At 41.4% G+C, this 20,117-nt stretch overlaps 1 protein-coding gene across 1 annotated transcript; it reads right to left on the reverse strand.

Annotated features, from left to right (window-relative positions):
* Positions 1-1,090: 1,090 nt before the first annotated feature.
* TC2N (tandem C2 domains, nuclear) lies at positions 1,091-17,329 on the reverse strand (the record flags this gene model as incomplete). Its single annotated transcript, XM_084270683.1, has 11 exons — positions 1,091-1,201; positions 4,185-4,384; positions 4,851-4,965; positions 6,891-7,082; positions 7,940-8,056; positions 8,824-8,924; positions 9,971-10,046; positions 10,838-10,929; positions 13,649-13,813; positions 16,392-16,625; positions 17,263-17,329. The coding sequence occupies 11 exons, from the start codon at positions 17,327-17,329 to the stop codon at positions 1,091-1,093; spliced, it is 1,470 nt and encodes a 489-aa protein (XP_084126809.1).
* Positions 17,330-20,117: the final 2,788 nt, after the last annotated feature.

The raw sequence follows: 20,117 nt of genomic DNA on the forward strand, positions 1-20,117 counted from the left end.
GGGACTAACAAAAAAACATAAGCTTAAGAATTTATAGCAAAAATATAATTTGCAATAAAAATATGGCAATTTCTTCTTGCTAGAAACAAGTAACAAAAATATACTTCCACACCTAAATTTTCATCATCCTAGCCATGCTAAAAAATACTTCTGCAGCAGTAGCCCATCTTTTAAACAAAGTCTGAGTCCCTTGCTGTGCTGCATTTAATTAGTATCCAAAAGCACTTATGTCAGTAAATATTTGCTTACTCCTTCGTACATGTTAGTCTGGCTTTTAGCAGTGTAAGCAAATGCTGGAACATGTTGATTAGATAGGAAGTGGTTTACATATAAAAATTCTATATAAGAGGGTAATTTATATAAAAACTTTGGCCCGGATCCTAGGCAAGGCTGTTGCCTCTTTGTATTATTCCAGAGTTCACTCAAATGGAGCAAATCCGGAGGGCCCCACTTGCAAATATCACAGTCAGTCAGAGAAACTCTCATTTTTCAATCTCTCTGTTTAGAGAGGATGGGGAAAACCCCGAGCTCCAGGCATGGCAGGGTACTGAAAAACCCATTACCAAAGGCGGTGGTCAGACAAGCGGCGTTGCGGAGCTCCCTGAGCCGCCTCCTCCGAGGCACACGTTACGCTGATCACACGGTGCCAACACGGGTGCAGCCACAGAGGCCCAGCGGTGCCTCGGATGGGGCCGCCGAGCAGGCCGATTACCACGGGCTTTGGAGTCTGCCCAAGACAAGGCTGCAGATGAGGATGACGCCAGCGACTAGTGAAGATACTTATTCAAGCTACTTCTCTCCCAGATCGGATTGCTGTGCTCTTGTGGGGCTTGGAAGGGGCAAAATACACATTTTTAAGGTGTGTTTTTTAAAGTCAAATGAGCGCTTTTCTGCTGTTCCAAAGTCTTCCTCTTAATAATGTTTAGCCAGTGTTTCTTTGTGAAATGCCGAATTTTCCCCTGGAGGTGTGGTGTAGTGCACACCTTCTGAGGAACTTGCATGGACAGTATCTGTCTTTTGATTTATACTATTTTAAACAGTGTAGAAATGTCTTTGTAGAAAAATCAGTCCTGAGATTCACCTCCAGTCTTCAAGATGGACCAATGGTGTACCATTTAAAAACAACTTTTTCAGGGTTGGCAATAGTATCATTCCACTGCTCTACTGCTTCACCGTTAGTGCTGTCTGAACTTATCCAGACCTGCAGGAAGAAACAGAAAGAAAACCAGAATTGAATCTACCTGATATTAACACGTAGGCCCAGCCATCATTAGTTCCAAATGAATACCATGAGAGTGTAGAGCAGGATGCAACATGTAGACTACAACCAAACATCACAGCAACAAACACAGTTCTGTTGAGACTAACGTATTTTGGCTTTCAGCTAGGAACACAGGCAGTCTAGGTTTAAATTTAGCCTCTAAATAAATAGTTTAAAGAACTCACTACATACTCACGACTCTCTACTTAATAAAAATGTTTTACATCAAGCATTCCTTGCTCCATTCAGATACATGTGCTGGGGTCAAGGGCTCATCAGGGCCAGCAATGGCTCTATGCAGTCAAACTCCAGTTGGCTGCAAACCATCTGGCATCCCAAGCCAGCTGTCCAGCATTTTCACGAGCATTTAAAATTGCATACTTCAACAGAGAGGGCCAATCCTGCATTCCAGAGAGGCTACTAACATGCCCGTACCACGCAGGAAGAGTCTGATCCTTCTCAGTATTCAATTAATGACAGTGGCCATTAAACGCGGAAGGGAGGTACAAGGAGGAAGTTTTTCTCCTGAATATCATCACCAGCCTCCATTGCTGAAAGAATGCTGCTTATGTAAGTAGGTATCATTATTTACAGGACACTATTTCCTCAAGTTTTCCAAGAATGAGTCTTTTTAAGACTTCTTAGAAACCTTCACCCTGAAGTACATTTAGCCTACACTGCTGAGGCATGAGTCCTCAAGAAGTGAGGATAATGTCTTCCAGAATACCACAGACAGCTGATGTTTCATCCACAGAGATTCAATATACATCTTGCTCATGATTAAAGACACGCTCGTAAAAGCAGCCTAATCTAAGTATTGTCTGCTTAGAACAGCATCCAATTAAACATCATTCTCTGAAGAACAAAGTTAACAGATCCAGCTATATTCATCTTTTTCCAGCTACCCAGCCAATTGCTCCAAGTACATTTTTCCCTGAGCCATATTTTATGTCCTCATGTGTTATGTGGCAATGTCTGCCTGCATGAGCTGAAACAACCTTTTCCAAATAACCTCTGAGGAGCAGAAGTAGCTCATTTCCTCCCCCTAAAAATAAGGTCCGTGGTTAAGTGAAACTCGTCAGACTGAGATGACCTCACATATTGCTAAGTGACTGCAAAATCATAATACCCAGTTATTTTTGTCCTGAGGTAGCACAGCTGAACAGAACATTTTTTTTCTTTTCCCATTCCAAATCCAATTCCACCAATGGGAATGACAGAAGGATGGAATGTGTGTGACATGAAGCTCCATAAAATGGAGGAAGGTCACGTAACTCTTGTTGGTACATAATTTCTGTAGCACATCAGCACCTTCTGTAACTGCACGTCTTCAGCAGGCACAAGAAATGCCACCAGAATAGAACAGTGCTGTACTGACCCATTTTCTGTACCTAAGGATAGCACAGTCCTTCATCTGACAAGTGACATTACATTTGGCATCTCAAAATCAATTCCTTGGGGGTGTTGGTAGATGAGAAGCTCAACATGAGCTGGCCATGTGTGCCTGAAGCCCAGAAAGCCAACTGTATCCCAGGGTGCATCAACACCAGTATGACCAGCAGCAGGTCCAAGGAGGTGATTCTCCCACTCCACTCTCCTGAGACACCACTGCTGTGTCCAGCTCTGGGGTCCCCAGACAAGACAGACATGGACCTGTTGGAGCGAGTCCAGAGGAAGGTCAGGAAGATGATCAGGGGGCTGGAGCACCTCTCCAATGAAGACAGGCTGAGAGTTGGGCATGTTCAGCCTGCAGAAGAGACGGCTTTGGGGAGACCTTATTGCAGCCTTCCAGTACCTGAAGGGGCCTACAGGAAAGCTGGAGAGGGGCTGTTTGCAAGGCCATGGAGTGACAGGACAAGGGGTAATGGCTTTACATTTGGATGAAATATAAGGAATAAAATTTTCACTGTGAGGGTGATGAGGCACTGGCACAGGCTGCCCAGAGAAGCTGTGGCTGTCCTCCTCCCTGGCAGTGTTCAAGGTCAGGTTGGAGAGGGCTTTGGGCAGCCTGGGCTAGTGGAGGGTGTCCCTGCCCATGGCAGGGAGTCAGAACTAGATGATCTTTGAGGTGCCTTCCAGCCCAAACCAGGCTGTGGTCTTTATGTACATATTAAAACTCTGCTAACTCTAGTGCTCAGGGAAAGCACTGAGCACTAACAGCAGCTATGGTCACTGTACCATGAATAACAGGGGAGAAAGAAGGCACAGGATGATGGTAAATTAGAACAACCAGTGGAAGAGGACAGAGGGAATGAAAAGCAGCCAGGCTACTAAATTTATATAATCACTAGGTATGGTGATTAAATAAATATGATCACACAAATGCTTTCAGAGATACTACTGAACTTCCAGATGTAAAAATACATAATGGGGGAAAAAAAAGCATTCAACTAAAATATAGTTTTGTGTTTGTTCATGTATGCCATCACTTGATGATTCACATTTAGAAGATTGTGCTGATTTCAGCCTAGCTTTACCCAGGAAAGGCAGTCTGATGTTGCTGTGCTGATACTTCCTTTTCCACACACCTGTTTGTAAGTGTATGGGTATGGTGAGCCAGCACAGCCCCATTCTGTGCAGGTTGTGGAGCTCCTGTGAGCGCTATGTTTGTTTTTGTTAGGAAGCCCAGAGGGAAGGAGGGGATCCTGTGTCTGTCTGTAGGAAGGAACCTTTCATGTAGCAATACTCCACACAAAAATCACTTGTCTTCTTTTCAGAAGCAAAATCAAATGTCAACTCCCATTCTGATGCTGGTGCATGTTTAAGAGCCCAGCACTAGTCTTTCTTTGGTTACATCCAAAAGAGTTTATCAGCATCCACTGTTTTTCTATATGCCATCTTAAAGTGTTTTAAAACTCATACCAAGAAACCTGTTGAACTGGATTTTAAGTAAATGATATCATGCTAATTAGCAGAAACCAACCTGTCCTAGGAAGTGCTTTCTTCTCACTGAACTTCTGCTGTAGAGCTTGATGAGAAAGCTAATTCCTTGTTCAGCATGGCTAACTGGAAAAATCATCGTTTCTCCCCACTTCACTCGACCATTAGTGGACTTCAGAAGACGAGTCTTCTTCTTATACATCAGCCCTTCTGTACTGAACATTCCAACTTTCACAAAGAAATCTAGCACAAAAAAAAAGGGGGGGGGAACATAGCACACAAAGGGTTACTCAAACACACCCAATAAGGAGCTGACAAGATCCACATGTAATTGCAACAATTTCCCAAAAGTCTGGCCAAAAGAACTGTACAATAGCTTCCTGACTAGTCACACAAACAGAGTATGTTCAGTAATACTGAACTGATTAACACAGTATCCAAACAGCAAGTGCAAGCTAATGCTCTTGTATGTCAGGATTAATACTGGGATAAAAATCTTCCAACATACATAAACACATAGCTTCAAACCAAACAAAAAGTAATCAAGTAAGACATCTGTGGAAACAAGCCTTGGCAATGGAAATCTACTGCACAATATGTTAGTCTGAGGTTTGTAAGGAATGTTATGCATTGCCAACCCATTTGAGCAGCAATTTACCTGTTACAAATGTTTTTAGGCAGGAGGCATGAGACAGATGAGGTAACTTACTTGAAGACAGTGGTGTAGATGAAACTGGAAGGTTTTGTGCTTCAAGAATCTGTAACTGAATCCTACTGTTTATTGCTTGAAAACAAGTTCCTATTTGAAGTTCTGCACGGCACACCTACAAGCAGAAGAATGTTGTCATAACATCTGGATTAAGTTGCTTATAAACTCAGGAAACACAGGAATTCTGTCATATGTTGGGCTCCCGCATTTCTATCTGGGATTTCCTGGACAGAAGTATAAGCATGTGTTGTATACACAACTTGCAGATGCACAGTAAGTGCATCTTGCACTTGTTACAGCGGCACTACATGTGCTCTGCTGATGGACTGCTTATGCACAGTGCACATATGGCCCTCGTGGGCTGCAGCCAGAGGTACTGGAGAAATACAGGAGTCCTCAGTTTTCACCTGGGAAAGATCCCTCAATGGTAAGAGCAGACACACAGAGGAAAACCAGACATGCAGTTGCAGCTCTACTAAACCTGGGTGTAGAAGTGAAAGAACAGATACGCTCCAAGAACACAAAAACCTTTGGAGTTCTCTTCCACACTTCAGAATTTTGGAACCTGGAGATATAAGCAACACTTTCCGGTGATACAAGGCCCTGTCACTTAGTGGCATGAATGTTTAGGGAGACTGCATGCTGGGGAGTTCCTTATGTTGTGGATGCACTTGTTTTACAGGTCCAGCTCATACACACACCCACACACACTCTGAACACACAGACATCTCCAGTCTGAGGTTTATGGTGGTGGGTTTGGGGTTTTTTTTTAAAAGCTTTTGCTAGTGACAACGTTGTGCTGAGGCATCCTCATTACTCTCCTGTCAGATGCTAATGTACTCTGAACACTGTGAGAGCAGCAGGAGAAGGATAGTGGAGTCCTAGCTTTCCCAACAGCCTCCATTTAAAAGGACTCTGCTAGTCCTGGTTCCCTTCACGTTTTAATGCACTTCAGTGAAACAAAATGCACCAAGTGAGAGCACAACAGGTCAGATTAACAGAAGTCAGGCTCCAGCGCAGAGAGACCTGAATCCTCTTTGCAGCTCAGCCACCAAATTTCTGTGTAACCCTGAGAGGAGGCCACTTACTCAACTCTGAGCTTTGGTGCTCTGTTGGCAAGTAAAGGTAGTTTGCTGCCTCACCAGATAGCACAGGGATGAATTCCAGCCGTGTCTGGAGGGCTCTCGGATATATTGATGAGGAAAGCCAACACAGAGAGAGAAATTATGAGATGATTCACAAATTTACATAGCATTTTCTGAAACAGCTTCCTCTTCCACTTAATCTTACTGCTTTTGAAGGAAGACAGTTATTCTTGTGAGAACTAAAAAATGTCAAGTGTAACTTATGTTAGAAATCAAGAGCCTCACTCGTGTTATTCAGACACACTTAGATAAAATTTGCTTTTGAATTGCTAATTCAAGTTTAATTTGTTGAAAATACAAATGTCTAGACACAATCTGTAGAAGAAACAAACAAAGAAAGAATAGGGGGAAAGGAAATCCCACTGTGAAAACCACCTGCTTCTTATTACACTAATGGAAATGAACTGTCTGAATTATTACTTCACAGCATGCAGTCTGAACATTAAATATATAGCTATCTCTGCAGCTTCAAGCCACTGAAGATCTTAGCACTCTTCTTCCATAACAAAAGCAGATTCCATTTGCTCTGAGCTCTTGCTGTGAGTCCTAAGGAACTTCTGATGCTTTTTCAGTTGGAAAAGGCAATTACCCAGTGTCTTTTGCTGAAGAACACCCCTCCCTCAAGCTGTGGGCCATGGTGTGGAAGAGCTTGCTCTAGCTCTTTCCCAGAAACAGCTGCAGTTTATGACTAGAACAGCTATGTCTAGAGTTCAAAAGTCTGCATTTTTTCCTCATCAAAATGCCTCTCCACAAAAAACAGTGTGGAGGGGAGGGAGAAGAAAAATAAAATCCTGTTTGTTGTTAACACTGAATTGGTACTGAATTCTTTTACTTTCATTTCCAGCAACTCTTTCTAGGTGATATAACAACATACTTCTAAGGTACTGGCACTTACAGGTGCTTTGGAAGGAGGGGAGATATCCAGCCAGTGATTTGACTCCTCTGAGCTGAGCTCCCGCAGAGCCAAGGAGCACTCTCCAATAGTTTTTTTCCTGGGAGTCTGTGTCTGGATTTTAAATACCAGTCTGACAGCTTGAAGGCTTTGCAATTTAATAGCAAATACAAAGGTTTCCATAAATTCAATGTCCTGGAAAGAAAATCAGAGGGGTAAGACCACCATTGCAAGAACAGTTGCACCCAGACTGAAACCTAGAAACCAGTACTTCCTGGTCCTATAGCCACTGCTCTTGGACACTGTTTCAGGCTGCCATGGAAAAATGGGTAAGCTCCGCTCAGACTCCCCACCTTTCTGTCAGACCCCAGCAAGGACAAAGCTTTGGATTACTCTTAGTACAGTAACAAGTTGAGGGCATCTCTTTTGCAGCTTTACAGCAGCATATACACACTGCCAGAGCAAATTCTGCTGTGGCCTTTTGCTTCAGCCTCTCCAGCTCATTTAATTTACTTTCACCTCTGACTCACATTACGGGGGGGTTATGTTGCTTTACCTTCCACCCCCTTAATATTTCTTCACTGCCACTATCAGGAGTCTTGTCCCATGCAAGCATTTCTTAATACTTTCTGTAGGAGAAGCAGCAGGGACTTTGTCTCATGCCGCAGTGAGAGGCAGTAACATCATCTACCTTCCCTGGGGTGAGTCCGTCCAGGCTTCTCCAGTCCCCCACCACTGAGTTGCCAAGGCCAGCAGCTCATGGTTGAGTCCCCTATGCGTGTATCTGTCCTCCAGATTTGGGAGCGAAAGGTGGGCAACAACAGTACAATGCAGAGGGGATACAGGGGGAGGAAGCAGAACAAAGCTTTTCATAGGATTTTGAGAATATTGAATAAAAATAAAATAACCCCAGTAACTTGAATCTAGGCAACTACCACAGCAAATATGGCACAGGAGTGGATTTCTGGTTCATTTTTTAAAAGTCCATTCACATTTTACTTCTATTGTTTGGGGGAAGAAGATTTCACAGTGCTTTCCCAGCCTCTACTTACGTTGCACCCTTCCTTGGCAGAGGATTTGAACTGCACTGGTTTGGGCAGCGTGAGAATTCCTTTCACGCAGATACGAGGGTTTTCCCCACAGCTTGAAGGCCAGCTCAGGTCTTTGCACTGCAACATTGAGAACGGTCAGTTTACACAATGTGAGACTCTGCCCTTCAGACAACCTCAGAGTCTTGTATGCTCATCTAGAATTATGTGTAACTCCTGTAACATTGAGTAAAATCAGAGCAGTGTAATGATTGTGTCACTTCCCATCATTTAATAATTAATTTTTACAACCAGAGGGTAAAAAGTTACTTGGAACATTTTAATGATTTCACTATGTGGCAATTCAACATCAGGTAAATCATGAGATCTCCCAGGCAGCACTTATCACTTGATCCAGCTACAGTGTTTCTGACTACTCAAAGCTCCATTGCCTAAATATTATTTGTGGTTCCTGGGAGTGTATAGAACAACCAGCATAACAGTATCACATTAATGAACAAAAAAGCCACAAGAAGCTACGTGTCCTCAAAGTGCTATTATGGTTCTGCCCTGGAGGGACTGTTAGAATTAAAGTCAGTTAAACGCTGCCTCCAAATTTCCACAGGAAAACTTCCACAGCAGGACCAGCCTACAACCAGCTCTGCTTTATTTACACTGAACAGGAGGGGTGTGTGTGTGGGGGGAAAGAGAGCAAAGTACTTTGAATGAAGCCCAGTATTACATCTGACTGAACTTTATGCTATTACTTAGAAATATTTTTCTTTTCCTCCTAAAAATACTGCTTAAAGTAACAGAGAGCCAAAATTAATGAGAATTAACACAAAGTGTAGTAAAATAGCCATTTGTGTAGAGTAAAATAGCTAATGAAGTTATTTATATTTGCTTACGTGTAAAACTGTGATCCAAATCTGTTCTACAGAAGAAACATAACACAACTTCACATTCAGTCTTCCAAAGTCTCGTTCATCACCTGATAATGTAATAGTATCTATGGAAGAAAGCCAAGTAGTGTTTTTAGAAGCAATGCAGTATCTTAAAAGTTCATTCAAAATAGAAGAGAACTCATTAGTAGGTGGAGTGCCTATCTTTGAAAATTTCTCTCAAAAAAAGTTTGAAGTATCTTAACACCTGCGTTTCAAGGACAACATGTCTGTGAAGCCTTGTAGCCTGACCTTCTGCATAGCCAAAAGCCTTGACATTTATCTGTTCTCCCTACGAATTTAGTAACTTGAGTTGTACTCAGACAACTTTTAGAAAGAAAAAAGCACATGCCTGAGAACCCCAGAATACATTTATAATTTACCACTTCCCTTAGGTAAAAAGCAAGCCAATTTATAAACTTTCATTATTAATTGATTAATCTTTCTCAGACCTCAATTCCAGCCTACCAAGCATTTTAGTAGTATGCTTTTCTCCAAGTTGGAGCAGCCATTTAATACTCAGTGTTTCTCTGCCATGACTGAAACTAGGTAACTGCCTTCCAGTCTTCTTCTTGAGCCAACGGGGTGAAATTCTGACTTCCAGCAGGGTGACTTCTATGAATGTTTATTTTGCAGTATCTCTGCTTCTTCAGCATTCTTTCATAAATAAGGATAGTAAGTTTGCATGCAATATTCTTGCCTAATTCTCAGTGTAACATAGGTATTAGATTCCAGGGATTTCCCACAGAAAACCAGTGAGACATGAAAAAGGACTTGAGCTATGACCAAGGCACTGCCTTCTATCCTAACAGAACACAGGAGTTGGACTTGATGATCCTTATGGGTCCCTTCCAACTCAGGATATTCTATGATTCTATGAACATCTGTAATTTCTTAGTTCACAGGGGCAGTAAACCCATGGATGAATTTTTCAAAAGCATGAGACCTCCTTAAAGACTCATTCGCTCAAAGAGGAATGTGCAAGTCCAAACCTCTTAATTTCAAACTGCAAAGTAATCCCCAAACTTACTTGCTAATGAGATTAATATAAACACTTAACGTTTCAAGTGCAAAAGAAAACATTTGATTACAGGGTAAACAAACAAAACATTACCCAGACTCCTATTACTGCCCTGTGAATCCTTCCTTGAAGAGGTACTGCTCGGTACACTGGAGAATGAATCGTATCTCTGGGGGAGGGGAAAAAAAAGTCACATCATTCAGAGCAACAGATGCAAAAAGCCAGAGAGATTCTGCCATCAGACAACCCATGATGAAAACAAAACAACGCCTGATTTCAAATAATTCTCATTCCCTACTAATCTCTTGATCCAGCAGCATGGAATTACTACTGTGATCATAGAATCATAGACTGGTCTGGGTTGGAAGGGACGCCAAGGATCACAGAGCTCCAACCCTCTGCCACAGGCAGGGACACCAACCTCAGGCCTGGATCTACACAAGGTTGCCCAGGGCCCCATCCAACCTGGCCCTGAACACCTCCAGGGATGGGGCATCCAATACTTCACAGATGCATACAGCTAATACAGAACACATGGGCAGCAAATTTTTTCCCTCACTGATACATCTACAGCTTCACCACTATGGAAAAGATGATTATTTGGGAGGGGCGGGGGGTGGGGGAGGAAAGCACAGTGGTTTTTGCATCAATGGAAATTTCTAGTGTTCCACTTTTCAACTGATGGGAGAAATTATGAGATGAAGAACCACAACCTCTTGTTTGTCTTATCCTGCCTAACGGCCTACCTGGGTTTCTCAGCAGCCCTGTGGGGCCAGAACAGCAGAAGTCAGAGGAGACATCAAGAAAGAGCGCCTTGAGGCTAGTCAAGACGTTGAACTTTTCCCTCTAGCCCTTCCAGTGCACAGTACAATGTCCTTCACTGTTTACTTTGAAACCACAATGCAACAGTAACAGATACACCCAGCTTTCAGTATACCTTAAGTTCCTAAGGGAACTCACCTTCATGAATCGATGAGGTGGGCTTCTGAGATCAAACATTGAACGACTTACATCAAATGATCCAGGCAAAGCACTAGGTCTTAAATCACTAACTAAAAAGACAAAGGGAACAACAGAAATCAAGTAAGCATCATGGATTAAAAAATTAGAAGCTTTTTTAAAATTTTAAGTAGACCTATGATAGGACTGAAACCTAGATGAGTAACATTTAAGGAAGGGTGTCAGCACCTTTCCCCACTTCCCCTTCCCAAAACATTTTCCTAAACTGACAGAATAGGGAGAAATGTAGGGTTTTTTTAGTAGATGCCTTAGCAAAACACAAGTGCCTTGTCTTTAAGTTTAGTCAGCCAGAACTGGGATTTAACCTGGTCTCCTTTAAGTTTTTCCACAGTAAAGAAGCCAGTGGCAAAAGCATGCTGCCTGTGAAGCTCGGCCACATCTCCCTGGCTTTACTAATCACAGTGGCAAAGCATCATGATCTGCACCCTTACTGGATCTGAGACAAAACAAGTCTTAATTCTAAGATGACATGTACTTGTTATAGCACAAAAGCAAGATCTTTATTTTATAGAAGGGTAGCTTCCTCAGCAGTTGGAGGTGGTTAAGTACATCCTACCAGATATGGTTTGACCTTGAAGCAATACAGAGCTTAAGCACATTGTCAATGCATATGATGCAGCAGCAACAGAAAATGACAGCTGGACTACTGCCACTGCTTTGGGAATCTTTGCTGATTCCAGTAATTTTCAAGAGGTTTTTTTAAAGCCTCCCAGCTTAAAAAATGGCCCATACTGAAATGGATGAAAGAAGTTATGTTTTAACTTCTAGGACTCTTTGACGCAATTTGTTGCTTTTTGTGGCAGTGCTGTATAATGGTGCTTCAGAAGACTTCCATTACAATTCACTGATCACAGCTTAACAGAATTACATCTCTTGCTACAAAAAAAAAATGTATTTCCCTTTTACTGTTATCAAAAGAAATAACCAGTTATGGTTGTTGTGAGATATGATGATAAAAAAATAATTATTTTCCCAAGGAAGGAGAGGAGAACAATAGATAAAGCAAAGTTTTGACAACCCAGAGGGAGAAGGAGGAGAGTAACAACATAGTTTAGATAAAATTTAATGAAGGTCTGTATATCAGGCATGAGTTCCAAATTCTCTCCTGTGCACAACAGAAAAAGGTCTTTTTTATTCACTGAGTCTGGCATAGAAATAGTATTATAATATCACATGAGACCTAGAAACTTGTATAACATAATGTGAGCAAATAGGAGAGACCAGACCATTGCTTGACTTGAAGTTGATTATGGTTATGGAAATTAATTCCATATTCAGTATTCAGTGCCTTTTTCAAAACCTCGTATTTTTAATGGAAAAAAGAGACAATTTTTAAACTGAGAAAATTATATTTAAAATATAAAACGGCAGGAAAATTTTATTCATAGAACAGATATTGTTTACCAGTAATAACTAGAATTTTGAAAAAATATTACTGACTTTACTTTTCAGGGTTTTAAGGGTGTTTGGTTGGTTGTTTTTTTTGTGTTACAATGAAAAGGAGGAACCTCACATGAAAATTCAAGAATTTAACTTCATACCTTTGAAATTCTGTACTTCTAAGCCCACACACATGAAAAGCATCAGCACTTATTGCAGGAAAATAGGCTTACAGCTTTGCTTAAATAGTCTATAGATGCACATTAAGAGAATCATCTAGATTTTGAAACAGCTGTCAAAAGCTCTGGAGGACAAAGGCATTTAAAAACTGTACTCTAGACACAGTCAAGTGCCCTTTCTTGTGTCTAAGCTTACCAAGACAAAACTAGCAAAGCGTTTCCTTAGCCTCAAGAAAAATGGAAAAAGAAATGATGAACCAAAGGGAAGGTGTTCAAGACAGTTTTGTAAAACCCATTTGGCTCTCACAACAGGTGCTTACAAAGCCTAGCAAAACCATATGCACTAAAGGCTGCTAAAATTCTACATGTGTTTTGTTCTCTTAAAAAAGATATGGTGTAGTCTTTTAATGTAGTCTCTATGGTAATTCAGAATTATTTTTAAAACAGGACACAGACTGAGACATTTCCCCCAGCTGTAAAATAAGCATGCTGTACCATTCTAAATAAAACATCTTTTAAAACCCATGCTGTTGCCAGCTTCTGATTTGATAGAGAGGTACCTACATTTCTTCAAATATGAGTTTTCTGAATGTGTTTGCTTAGCAATCTCTTACAGCAAGCAATTCCTAGTCATCTACTTAACCAGCATTCATTATAGGGTACATATACCAATGAACAGCACAGAAGACACTTTTTACCAAGGTAGCCATGCACCCTACAAGGTAGCTTTTTGCACCTGTTTTTACTTGCTCCTGGATGTTCTCTGGTGCTTGTTTCTCTCTGCATGTATATACATTCCTCAGGCATTCCTCCACTCAACCTACTGCCTGAACTGCTTTTTCTGTCTCGCTCGGTCCTATTACTGGCAGCTGGAATCTCCAGTACTGCATCCTGTTTTGGATTGGAGGCAGCTATATGAGCTTGCCTTGCCAAACTGTCTACCTTCATGTGATGCATGCAGGCCTTGCTAAGCCCCCAAAAGACAGACAGTAACAGCACAGCTGGAATAGAAGCAGAGCTGGCTCCACAGATGGATTCCCCAACCAAGAAGCGTCTGCAGCATACATACAGACCAGTTTGAGAAGTGCAGTGACCAAACATGTCTTCTGTAGACTGAGGGCTTTTTTCCTCTTACCTATAAACCTTGGGAAAGGGAGGAAGACAGCAAAGTAAGGGGTGTGGTCCTTCTCACCTGATCCATAGAGTTTCCTGCTCTCTGATTTTGCTTGGAAGCGCCTAATCAGGTCTGGCGAGACGCGATGTTCCAGATAGAAGGGGTTGTACACATCACAGCGGGGCCACTGGTACGCGCCGTGCAGCTCCGCTCTCCGCTCACCACACGAGGCTCTGGCACGTTCTGCGGTGCACAAGTAAATATCAAATGCAAGAGTTCCAGACATAACACATGTTGCCTGGCTTCACAAAGCATGCAGAGTGCCTTCAGGGCAAAGGACAAAATATTTCAGCATTATCTACTTCAGGAAAACAAAGAAAAAGAAAAGAGTAAAGAAAAGAGACATACACATCCCGCCTGAGTTCCACAGTGTGCTGGCAACCACTGGAAATGAATTAGCCATGAGAAGCTATGCATGCCCTGGCTTAGGAGTTCCACAATAAATGCCTAATTAATTAGAATACAGAAGGCTACAAAGACAGAGAGCAAGATGTTAACAGGAAAAGTAGGGCCATGTCTACAGAAAACTTCTGACTTATTTGGCTACCTAGCCCCAGGACATTCCCACTCAGGTAATGGACCTCCAGGAGGGTCTTCTATGGAAAGATAATGCAGCTTGTGACTGCAGTCTCCCCGTAATCCAACTTCCATAGGAAGTGGTCAGTGGTAAAATCACTGGTCCAAAACGCATTGTTGGCTGAGGCACAAGTAGACAGATCTGAGAATGCTGGAATCTCAGCCTTTTACTGAGACCATTACAACACAGCTGCTTTATTTTTCTTTCCTTTATTTATAATAATTTCAGAAAAAAACATGCGTGCCTTGGTGAGCAGAACAGTAAAGAACACTTCTGTAACCTTCACTTGGTTGTCTGGAGTGAAAATTAGCCATATATAGCAGTACAGTAGAGAATGGGGATGGGGTCACCTGGACTTTGCCAAACTCTGACTTTTGCTTTCTTCACTTCACCCCCCTGGACTTCAATCTAGCTCTTAAAAAGTTCTTTACCCTGTTGTAAAGTGCCTTCAATTCTACACGTGTCTTGCACTGCAAGAGACAAACTATTATGGCTGTAAAATCCTTTCCTCCAGGTGTTAGTAAATAAAAAGGAATAACTAAAACAGTGAGATGGAACATGACAGAGGAGAAAGCAAGAATTCACGTATAACAGGCTGGAGCATGACATAAATTAGGATGAACGCTAGAACTGCCAGAAAGGACTGCTACACAGCACATGATGGAAAAGCCACTATTTCAGACCAGGAGCACACTTCTTCCTGCTAGCTTACTTCTGTGAGAGCATAAGACACGCTGCAGTGAGTACTGAAGAGAAAGGCTGCCAGAACTTAACTGCTTTCAGAAGAGATGCCAAGAGCTAACACCGAACGTGTCTCACTAAAGGAAAATGGTCAGACAAGCACAGAAAATGGAGCAGAACAGAGAGCAGAACCTGGACTTCTACAGATATTTAACAACAGTCTAAGAAGCAAATACTCTTAAATACATTTTTTGAATATGCTGGTGCTTTGGCTAATGTGAAGAAGGACTAGCAGCAAGCTTCACCGTATTTAGTAAATCTCCCTAGAAAGTAAAGTTTGCATTTCTAAACACAACTTCAACAAGACTTAAAAAGCTGTACTTTAAATGCAAGTGTTTATATTTGGAAAGAGAAATGGAAGTTGCCTACTTGACTTAAGAGCCACTTTTCACGTATTTGTTCAAGAATTTTAAATATTTGCTCAAGAGAGACAATTATGGAGAGTCAGGTCATCCTGCCAGATGATCTACTGGTTTTATAGCCTGAGGGCCACTGTTCACCAGGTCCTTTGGAAATTATGATGAAGCGGATTTCCCAATGAAGACAAGTCACTGGTTTATAAGCCTCTGACTGGTAAGACTGTGTAGAACAGCATGAACAAAGAAAACATTTATCTAAAGGCTGTTAGACACATATTCTCTCCCCCTGGAGAACACCTATGCTTCAGAGCCCTTGATGGAGTTCTCTGTACAGTATCTTGAGGATGAGGCAGAACAAAACAAGGCAAAGCCTGAACACAGACCCAGTAAGAAAGGGGATTACCAGGAGCATGACCTGCATTTCTGTACCTTGCCCAAATATGGGCTCACAAAAACTAGGTACTGAAGTAGCAGGCCAAAGTTGCATGTACATAGTTTTGGCAGTTTGTGCTCAGACTGGGAGAGGTTGAAGTACAAGACTGTGGCAAAGCAAAGAATCATAGTACCATGTGCAACTGTATACCACTGAGAACTGTGACCCCTGACCTCCCTAAGAGCAGCAAAAAGACCAGGAAACAGTAGGGGCAAAAAATTCCACCATGTAGTAGCTCATGCTGGTGAAATTTCAAAAGGAAGACGTGTTAGTATGTTAAAAGATATCAGTACATTAAACACAAAAGCCAGACCACACTCCCTCTTTATTTGAATGATACGTATGTGTTAAGTCTTTCCTTGCCTCCAATAAATTCTTTAATGAAGCTTCTGTTTCCTTTAAATGTCTTCTATTACTCTGAGTATGTGCACTGGTGTGCTATCATCCCCTTCAGCTTTATTCATGCAACATCACAGAGAATCATAGTGGGATGACACCCTACCCAAAAACTCTGGGTGCCCAGAGAGAAAAAAACAAGACCAGGCTTCTAGAAAAGTTTTGCAAACATATGTTTTCAGTAGAAGTGCCTCGTTATTTTCAAGGAGGTGGAGAAACTAACCAACTCCTTCAGTTATGCTGCTTATATTTTACCTTGAATCTCTCCAGCATGTGAGATACTAGGAAGGTTCTTCGGCTGTACATAAGCCAGTTTGAATGGAGGGACCACAAAAGGTACCTCATGACCATCCAGGGGCAGCTTAGAGAGCAGATAATCTTCTGAACAGCCAACTTGGTGCTTCACTGACACAGAAGACAGTGGAGGCTTCTCCACAATGGGTGGCTTGCTTGTGGCTACTGCTTCAGATTCCTGCACCATGGAAACTGCTAAAAATAAAGAGCAAGAAAAACAGACGGTCCACATGTGCATTAGGTTTTGAACAATACTATGAACAGAGCTCTCATTTAACAGGAGCTGTGCCTGATACATGCCTTAACAGTTGCTGGTATTCAGTTTTACCAGCATTCAGGACCAGCACCTGCAAAATAATATTAATCCTCATGACACCTCTACTGATTCAAACTCTTTGTTGCCCAAGCTTCTATATTTATAGCTACCTTCTTAAGTGAATTTTTACAAAAGGTACACGTTTATCACAGATGAGTTCTCCAAGCAACTAAGACACCAAAGAAAATCCTAACAGCAAATCCACAGGGAGTTTAAAAAAAAAAGTTCACTCAGAGTTTGAAAGATACAAGAACTTTACACAACCTTGGGTAAAAAAGCTGGCTTTTTTTTTGGACAGCATTCTAGGCTGCAAGAAGCAGACTTGAGACAAGTGTTATATTTCAGTTCCAGTTCATAACACTAACAAGCATGGGGAGGCATGGAAAGAATTTTGGATGTTGTAAAAGAGTTCAAGTTTATCACGGGTGACACAGTCATTTCATTAATGGGAAACTTCATAGTTAATGAAGCCAGAGCAGCAAACCCCTCAGTTGATGTCATCATGTCAGAACTTACGATCTTTTTTTTCTTCTTCCATGCAGAAACACCATTTACAGCAGTTTTTTATACATTCTGTTGCCATTGTTTTCAGTGTTGCAGTTTAGAGGAGAGCACAATCAAAGATCCAGCGTTGCTATCAAACCTGAAAAACAGAATAAAAGAAGTCATGGAAGATGGGAATAACTGAAATAAAAATGCAGTATTATTAGTTACTTAATACATGATTGCTTATTGGACACAGTCCCAGTGTCAGTGAGAAAGTTACTTCAGTCATAAAAGGATCAGAGCCATCAGATTTCTCTTGCTGAGACAAGTACAAGGAAAGAGATACAAATTTTAACACACAGCATCCAAGTATTTTCAGTGACCCACTCAGAGACGTCCCTGTCTTTAAGGAACATGAAAATTCTCCTCATATTTGTGTGTGCCACTGAGCTTTGGAGCTCCTCAGCTTTGCAGCTGTTTTGATGTGGTTTAGTCAAGCCATTTGCAAGATCTGCTTTTTATGCCATTTCCCTTGTTCCTGTTTCTCCTACCCTCTTCCACTCATGTACTATTTTCACATACATTCATACACATTTACATTTTTCACTCAACATACTCCACACTTTGCATTTTAAAACACTCTGTGAATGATGCCAAAATTGCCTTCTTTGAGGAACTACTGCCTTCTCATAATTGTACACACATGAAACTGAAGACCTGTTTCATTATACAATTGTCTGCTCTGCGTACAGAAATAGAGAGTGCTGACTTCCAGCAAAATGAGAGGCATGTAATCTACTAAAGAATGAGAACAAGTCTATAACAGCTGGTTAACATTAAAAGAACTTTATGACAAAACTAACTGGTCTCATTTAAATGTCTTTATTCATATCCTTATGTTCTCTTTTCAGAGGGACCCAGACAGCTGCATTGCCTCCCGTCCAAAACTTCTGCTGTCTAAGTCTAGTCCTTTTACATGTACCTAAAGTACATGAGGTTCTTTGTAGAGCATACCCAAGACATGATTCCAACTCCATGGAGGTTAGAAGACACCAAACAGAACATGAACATAAGCTGACGGGATCGTGAAGACAAGAGAAAGGGGGAAGGCACAGAGAGATGATAATTGCACAAAAGTGGACACTTTTAGTCAGTTACCTCAACCTCAAGAAAGGGCTGAAAGCTTCTGCATGCCAGCACACAAGCTATTCCCACGGGCAGCTTGAACAGCACTGCAATTTTATTTGTATGTATATTCAAAGACAGTGAGGGAACCACAAAACCACTGTGGAAATAACACTAATATCCTCCAAAGTTTCCCTTCATTAAAAGCCCCTCAAAATGTTGATAGCTGCCAAGTGGAGATAATTAGCTATGGAAACTTCACCTACATTAGAAAACATGGGCTTTCTTCTGTTAATATGATTTCTTTCCATGGGTAGGGTGCAAGTGGAAGTTGTCATCAGATGTATCGATTTGCAGATACTGACCAAACATGGCACATATTACTGTCCTGCTCTTTTGTGCTCTACAGTAGCTCAGCACTGCTGTTTGGGTTTTAACTGACTCATTTTGCAGAGTCACTCACTGCATGTGGCTTCGTGAGGAAGCCTTGAATTAACTTGTTATCTTTAAAATGCTAATGTGGAATACAATGAAGGTTTATTAGTAAAACTACATAGCTCATGATTAAGAATAATTCTAGTACAGCTACCAGAAAGTACTGATAAGAATAAAATTCTTAAAATATATTCCCATTACAACTAAACCTAAGTAAACCATCATTCTACTGCAACCAGGACCTAAGGGAACACTTGATTTAATATAATTTCTCAGAATAATTCTGGCTGGTTTTACCACTTAATGACACTAATTATTTCCTCTAGTTTTATACCACTCTTTGTACTCTTTGGTTCATAGACCAAAATGAACAAAATACAAGTGACCTGAATATAAAAACCTCCGAAGTAGCCTGAATACTGGTACATATTGTTCTGGAAAACAGAATGCTACAGAAGAGATGACAGCGCAGGGTCTAACCAGACATGGCAGGGGTGCAATATGCTGCCTTCAAAGGGACACTGTTACTCTGCACAGGATCCTTCACTCGGTACTTGCCCTGGTCTCAAAATTGCCAGCAAGTTTAAAGTACAGTGTGAGATCTGCATGGAAAATCTTCAGAGGCAACCCCACCAACTCCAGAACCTGCTCTGCATCTTTACAGAAGCACAAAAAGAAGCACAGGAATTTCTCATTAAGTTCTCCATGTTTCTAAGGATCAGATTTTCACCACTGTGCCTCCAGTGGAGGAGCACACAGGATTAGCTAAGCTGGTTAGAATTCCAAGTTTACTTTAAGCTTCCCTTGCAGTGATTTTCCTCCCCAGCTGTTATCAGTACACAGCTGGAGTTAATATGCTTTACTCTTGTTCACCATGTTTAAACTGGGCTGAAACAGCTGCTTCGTTTGCTCTGAGCTCTGCAACAATGGTATCTAAGCCTCGGTGGCAGTTTGCACAGGCAAAACACTCTTTTATCTCAGAATGTCCAGATTGAATTTATTTGCTACTGCTGATGAAGAGACCAAAATGTTAGTAACCGCCCTGCTTTGCAGTTACATAACCTGGAAAAATTAGTTTTTCTGCATCAGAGAGAATTCAGTTCATGGTACTGATTTCTTTCCCCTGAACTGTTTAGCTGGAATGATCAATATAAGCAAATAAACAAATGTAATCATCCATCACCAGCAGTTGCCTTTCCATGGCAGGGCTGAGTGTCTTACCTAGAAAGAAAGGGCTAGATATGTGCATCGAGGATCTAACAGTAATAATGCAAGGCTGCCTCTTTTGTACTTCCATCATTAAAAAAAGGCCATGTTTTTCACAG

Source organism: Gallinula chloropus (assembly GCF_964237585.1).
Source record: "Gallinula chloropus genome assembly, chromosome: 14".
Classification (NCBI taxonomy): Eukaryota; Metazoa; Chordata; class Aves; order Gruiformes; family Rallidae; genus Gallinula; species Gallinula chloropus.